The sequence below is a fragment of the Nansenia antarctica genome, assembly GCF_963989245.1.
Source record: "Nansenia antarctica genome assembly, chromosome: 8".
Classification (NCBI taxonomy): Eukaryota; Metazoa; Chordata; class Actinopteri; order Argentiniformes; family Microstomatidae; genus Nansenia; species Nansenia antarctica.
In genome coordinates, this window is record NC_137678.1 from 15,940,204 (window position 1) to 15,947,703 (window position 7,500).

Below are 7,500 nucleotides of genomic sequence, written 5' to 3' on the forward strand. Positions count from 1 at the left end.
CAAACATAGCCCCAACTATCCCATCCAAACACTCCTTAACTACCTCTGCATCAGAGAAGGGCTTTTTGTTCTTGCCCAGCACCTCATTGGTGACGGAATGTTCAGCGAAGAGCAAGATTAGAGTATTATATAAAGATCGCAATATTTCAAAAGACAATAAAATCATGCATTCAGTAGATTTCAATTTAAAACCAATAGGCTAATAGACAATACACAACACATAGACAATAAACATAAAATATACTGTTATATATAAAAGTTAGGTAGGCTAATAAAAATGATCTAATAAAAATGATCAATCATTTCAATCATATGATGTATTACAGCCTGTGAGCTGCCTGGTTTGCCAACGGTGGACTACAGCTCTGCTAATCATTGTCTTAACCGTTCAGAGAAAACTAATACAAACTAAGAGGGGGTGTCTGCAAGTTAAAGTGCATACATATAAGAATACCACATTTACGTAAGTGGGCAATTACATATAAATATCCGATTTGTAATACAAACACGGCTCAGACAGTTAGTCCATATTTATTCTTAGAACTACATTTACATTAGTTGTAGATATTGTGTGTTAGAGAAAATAAGACACATTCTGTATCTGCGATTTAGGAGCTGATTCTCCGGTGTAAGGTTAATGCGTGAACTCGACAGCAACAACACACAACACTTTCTCTAGCGGTTAACGTCGCCATGACAACAACATCAACGATAGGGAAATAAGCCACATTAAAACCACATTCATATAGGGACAGGATCGCTGTGAATGATCTCCAGCTACAGTGTATATTCAACGTCACTTAATCAACTGAAGAACTACAAATCCCAGATGACAGGGAGATGACGTATGACTGCTCTGATAAATCAACCCCTATTTCATTAATTTTCTCTATATAACGACGTCGATCATTGATCGGCAATGACACTATATAATAGTTTGCCTAACTGGCCATCGGATTTGGGCTCCTAATATCTAAAAAGCACTACGGTCTTCTTATTGTATCGGATTAAAGTAGCGAAGACCAGAAATTCCCATTGACCGCCAGTCAAACTTCTACACTTCTATCACCCAAAAATGGGCGTGGACATTACGGGAGGGGAAAGTACCCGGATGCGTTGCTCTGATGAATGAAATCACAAGGTAAATGATAAAATCCTACTGAGATTTTACTACATATTAAAAACTACACGTTTTACACTTCACTAGAATTGTCTACTTGGAGGGCTGTTAGATTTCATTTCTTTTCTTTTTTTTGTGGGATTTTTTGCTTGTGGTTTTTAGCTGCTCTGTGTAAAGGATGGGGGTAGAGATGTGTAACTGGGCTCTCTGCAAAACACCAAACTGCCTTACATCAAATACTAACTCTCTCATATTACTACCTGTACTTTGTGAGGGAAGTTACAAATAATTGACGAGGAAAAACAAAAACGTTTATTTTTATTTTTTTATTATTACTTTCTCTGTGTTACCCTCCGACTTCCCGGAGGCCTAACTTGTGAGTGCAATAGACAAAACGCAGACTCACCTCTGTATGATCCTATCCCCACCCACTGTATTTTAACCCTTTTCCTGTGTATTTTAAGAAGAATTATTGGATTCCAATTTGGGCAGCCATAGCTCCCTCACCCATGTTGAGCAGCAGACCACCCTATTACACTCTCTGCCTTCCAAGATGATTCTCTTCTGATTGAATGGTCACACGGTACTGTCCTGTATGCCACCATGAAGGTGGCCTTAAAACGGGTAGAACATGACAATAATTGTATTGGATGTCGTTCTAACAATTAAAGAGTCAATATAACCTGTTTTGGATTGTCCCCTTCCCCCCCTCCCTCACCCAAAAGATCACTAAAGATGGGTTTGATATTAAACCTATATGCTCTGTATATCTATACAATTTTGAAATCCATCCTGTGTTGTCTCTGAGTGATTTAAAGGCATTTGCAATTGAACAATTTTAATAAGCGGATGTATTATGTCTTATCTTTTTCTTAAGATGTGGTGAAGCTTTGTCAAGACCACCTCTGTGGTAACCCTTGCATGAGTTGGCTGTATGGATCCAACAGGATTGAAATGACCCGCCCCATCTTCCTTTGCGGATCTTGACACTGTGTGTTTGTGTACATATGAGGGGACATGTGTGACTTGTACATGTGAGGAGGCGTGTGACTTGTACATGTGAGGGGACATGCCTGACTTGTACAAGTGAGGGGACATGTTGGCTTGTGTACATGTGAGGGGACATGCCTGACTTGTACAAGTGAGGGGACATGTTGACTTGTACATGTGACGAGACGTGTGACTTGTACATGTGAGGGGACATGTTGACTTGTACATGTGAGGGGACATGTTGACTTGTGTACATGTGAGGGGACATGTTGACTTGTGTACATGTGAGGGGACATGTTGCCTTGTTGAAGAAGGAGTACTGTGGTCCCCTACACCTGTGAACACTTTATTTTCCTCCTCCTTTTTATGCTTTTTCAGAGGAAAGTTTAGTTTTTTTCCCCTTCTTTTCTTTTCCTCAGCCATCAGAGCCAGACCATCTTCTTAATGCCCACAGGAAATGGTAACCTAGCCCTGTGGGTCCCCTGCTCCCTAACCCCCCAAAGCACCTGTACCTGCAGGCATTTTCTGAACAGGTGTGCCCACCTGCCAGGCACCACTGCTAAACCAGCTGTCATTACCTGTGTCAAAAACCAGAGTTCAGGGAATAACCGAAGGGAACAGAGCCATTTATAAACTGCTTACAGACTGTTTCAAAGGGTGTGGTAGCTGTCAAATGTAAATAATGCCCCCAGCAGATCCCCCTCACCTGTGCTTCATGCATGTGTGACAACAAACTGGGACAAACATGTTTTATAGATCACAAATGTCAGGTAAGTACACTTTGAGCTATTCTGAGATATAATTTCCATACAAATGTGCCGTAATGTTGGTATTTCTCTATAGACAAAATCTCTTCAGCTGCCTATTGGAACACTTTTTGTAGTCAGTTGGGAATTTAATTCCCTTAAGTAGGGCCTGTCTACATGTGATTTTCTTGTGGAACTTGTCTGGGTGTTATAGATTTAAAAACAATGTACAAAATATTGAAAAATGAGAGGCAGGCAGGCAGCAACCTACAACAAGATGATATTCCAGAAACCAGGAGCGTTAATCAATAATGTCATTTTAGAAGTCCTAGAACTGGTCCTCTCTGGTGTTAAGTTGAAACACAGCTGACTGTTAAAACAATGTGTCTGGTATTCATACCTCGGCCAGCCATGTCAATGAAGCCCAAAGAACTTGATTTAATTTGACTCTTTCCATTGAGGTTGCGGTTATAACAAGATTGAACCTGAATGCTTCTGTGTGTGTATAATTGATGAGGGTCCATGTTCCAGTGAGAGACATGATGACATAAGCTTTTTTGGGAGGGGGGGGGGGAGGTTGGGGTTGGGGTTCTGGTTTGTCCTTTGGGGTGATGAGTTGTTTAGGTGACAGCACACCTGTGCAGTAAGTGCTTGCGAACATGAACCCTTTGATTGTACAGTGGTTTCCTCCCTGTCACTGCAGGTGGTTGAGCCCATCAGGACACTGGGCCACACTGTCTTCACTGTCCTAGTCATGAGGGAACACAGTCCAACTTTTTTGTTTGGGGTTATTTTTTTATTTTTTTGGACTGGACAAGTTTATTTGTTTGGAAATAATAAAATATGTGACTCGGTAATGGTTTTTATGTGTTCTGTTTCTTTCAAACCACAAATGCGTCTTTTCTGATTATAGATGTTTAATTATCAATATAATAAATGAGATGTTCAGGTAAATTCATATGAATGTGATATCCAGGAGGCATAAGAGAAGAGAACATAGTACAAAGAAGTTACAAAATGCAAAAACTCAAACTGAGTCCTTATTAACCGGTACAGAAGGGGTGAGGCAGGGGGTCCCGGTGGAGCAGACTAACCCCCCAAGACACATTCTACAGGGGCAGAGAGACAGGCCCACACCCCTGTCCACCACATGGAGAACACTACAGCAGATCACTCCTCCATGACCAGGTTCTTCTTGGCTTTGTCCAGTCGGTCCAGCACTTCACTGTAAAGGCCTGACATCTGGAGGAAGACAACGAGAAATAAATACACTTCTGCTATTTTCTGACTGAGAAAGAACACTAGATTGCAGTGTTTTACGTGTCTTTATCTCTGGTCCCAGGTACAGTCACGCCAAACTAGCTTTTAAAGAACAATGTGTCTGTATTGTGTGTATTTCAGGAGAGGCCTTAGAGACCTCTCGTTTGACTAGAAGGATGACTTAATGACTTAGCCTTTGCCACGCACCACTGCTGTCCCATCCCTCCCACTAGTCCCCCCCCCCACACACACACTCCCCTCTCCTGTACCTGGGTCTGGTAGCTGTCCTGCAGGGAGCCCAGGTGGCACAGGAAGCTCATGCCCAGGCCACACCAGCGCTCTGCCTCGGGGTACTGGGCCAGGCTGTACAGCAGGATGCCGGTGTTCCAGGCCCGGGTCAGCAGCCACAGGATCTCCATCTCAGGGAAGTCCTCAGGCTGGAGAGAGGGAGGGACACAGAGAGACTATGGACCTAGGAACCCCCGGGACACCTCCACTGACCCTAGAACCCCTGGGACACCTCCACTGACCCTGGGGTGGATGTCTGAACGTCAAAGGTTGAGTGACCGTAATCGGATCAGGGAACGATCGGAAATATCTGGGATTTGATGTTCATCGATTTTGCACTTCGGTTCTTTTGTTCTAACAGATCCAATCTCAAGGTCGTTTGATCCTTTCAAAGCCCCAGCAGCACGACAGCAGAGCGGCGGCTTGTACAGAACATTACCATCCAAACGGGCAGGAAGGGGATGGTGAATGGAAGCATCTGCTAATTTAAGTGTTGCTGAAAGCCCATTGAGAGAAAACAAGAGATGCTTTCAGAGCTGTGGGCAGGGGGTGGATGTGGGGGGGTTAATTACAGTGTGGGGGTGGGGAGGGTGGGCGGTGGCGTGTGATTGGTGCTGACTCACTGCGCCTGCGATGATTGACAGGGCCTCCTCGTAGTACGCCCACACCTCATCCAGCACGCGGGCCTCCACCTCTGACACCCCGCTGGGCAGCGACAGCTGGATCAGGCGGTGCACACACTGGCTGAGGACGGAGAAGAGACACTCAGTACACACACACACACACACACTGGCTGAGGACGGAGAAGAGACACTCAGTACACACACACACACACACACACTGGCTGAGGACAGAGCAAGTGACTCATTACACACACACACACACACAGGCTGAGAGGGGCACAGAGAGAGAGACACACACACACACACACACACACACACACACACACACACACACACACACACACACACACACACACACACACACAGACTGAGAGGGGCACAGAGAGAGACACACACACACACACTGAGCAGCACACAGCTGGAGCTCAGCTCAGTGACAGTAACAGTCTGATTGGATACCACTATCTGATAGGCTAGTCCGGGGGACCAATGGTGAATAGTGAGGCTGTTTGGGTGCAGGGTGGTGTAGAGGGGTACCTGCAGCGAGCCAGGTCTGCCTGGGGTTGTTTCCTGTGCAGAGACAGAGCGATCCTCAGGGCCTTCTTACACAGCCCAGGGAGGTGGGCTGGGGGCTCCATGGCCAGGGCTGCAGACAGCAACACACATCACTGACAATACTGTAGAACCAGGGCCGGACTTATGCATGGGCTACCCTGGGCTACAAGGGGCCCCAAAATAAATCCAAATGTATGAATAAATATTTGCTCTTTGATTTTGAATTCATAAATTACGTTCAAATTGGAAAAAATTGTTTTGTCGCAGCGCAGGGCACGGAAATACAGCCCCCCCCCCCTCCCCCGCGGGCATGGAAATACAGCCCCTATCACTATTCCTACTGGACGCTCTGATGAATGACGTGTTTTAATTTGTTTAATTATACTGTATATTTAGGCCAATGGAGAGGTTTACATCGACGCGTCACGCGCAGGGCAGGGGCATCATCTTTGGTGGAGCGATTGTCAATGTCATGATCATGGCGGACAGGAGGAATTACGAGAGTGGAGCGCAAAAAAGAAAAATGAAAAATGAAAAAGTGGAACGCGAAAGGGAGACACTGAGGAAAAACTCCAAAACTTACTGGGTTTTTCAAACCAGTCGTAGATGCTTCATGAGTTCAGACACTCGCGCCCAGACACATACTGTAGCTGTCCAATACACACCTCACTTACATTTCGTCTCAGGCACCCACACACTCCCCCCACGTAGGCCCTGTTAGTGTAGGTTTGTTATTTTGTCTGTCTTTATTAAATAAAAAAAATATTATTGTCACCCTTGTCTCTGTGTCCGTCTGTTCTGGGGTTCTGCCACATTTGACCGCTTGGTTCAGGCCTAACACTTGCTTTTTCTTCATGTGCTTTATGCCAATAACATACTCCATTGGGATACGTGTGTTTCTGGTCATAGGTTCTGGTTGGTGTAGTTGTAGCTTATCATTTTTAGTGTAGGTAGGGGCCCGAACAATGACTCAAGCCCAGGGGCCCCCACCCCCCTAAGTCCAGCCCTGTGTAGAACTATACTGTAGAACTATACTGTAGAACTATACTGTAGAACTATACTGTATATCACAAATACTATATAACTTATTGAGCCTGCACTGTTTTATGTATTTTATTGAATGTTTTCTGTCTGCCCTAACTGAGCTGTTTGACAACAAAATTTCCCCATTGGGGACAATAAAGGTTTTCAATCAATCAATAACAATACTGTATATCACAAATACTATATAACTATACTGTATATCACAAATACTATATAACTATACTGTATATCACAAATACTATATAACTATACTGTATATCACAAATACTATATAACAAATACTGTACACAAATAAAATAACAATACTGTATATCACAAATACTATATAACAAATACTGTATAACACAAATAAAATAACAATACAATCACAAAACCCCCTGCTGGATGAGGAGAGTCGATGTCACACAGGGTCAGCCCCAGTGTGTGTTCCTCACCTGCGATGGTCTCCAGCACCTTGGTGTCAACGTTCTCCAGCTCCAGCACTGACTCCAGCACCGTGTCCACTTTGGGATCGTTCAGCTTGGCGCGGGCCTCAAACTCGTACAGCAGCAGCATGGTGTCCGTGGGGTCCTTGGAGAAGTCCCCTGAGGGAGTGGATGTCAGACAGCATCACGGAAATTGTCCTGGAACATCAGTCAGACGGATGGCTGCCAATGGATTTCAATATGGAGGGAGGGGAAGAGAAGAGGAGCTAGCGGAGTAGAAGAGACGCACCTGAGGCTTTCAGGGTCTTCCAGACCTCCCAGCAGATCTGGAGGTGCTCCAGGACTTGTGTCAGCTGCTCGGCCTAAGCAGACAGAAGGACGGTCACATTTCTGTGTTCATCATCGCCCTCTGGTGGCCGAACACCCGTAACAGCGGGATTTAAAAATAA

At 44.8% G+C, this 7,500-nt stretch overlaps 1 protein-coding gene across 1 annotated transcript in view; it reads right to left on the reverse strand.

Moving 5' to 3' along the window:
- Positions 1-4,026: 4,026 nt before the first annotated feature.
- LOC308163922 (testis-expressed protein 11-like) overlaps positions 4,027-7,500 on the reverse strand; it is a gene marked incomplete at both ends in the record, with an annotated part of 19,629 nt that continues 16,155 nt past the window's right edge. Inside the window, 6 exons of the mRNA XM_080538096.1 lie at positions 4,027-4,098; positions 4,386-4,553; positions 5,028-5,148; positions 5,565-5,673; positions 7,061-7,210; positions 7,341-7,413. Coding sequence (XP_080394222.1) covers positions 4,027-4,098; positions 4,386-4,553; positions 5,028-5,148; positions 5,565-5,673; positions 7,061-7,210; positions 7,341-7,413 — 693 coding nt within the window. The remainder of the gene's footprint in view (positions 4,099-4,385; positions 4,554-5,027; positions 5,149-5,564; positions 5,674-7,060; positions 7,211-7,340; positions 7,414-7,500) is intronic.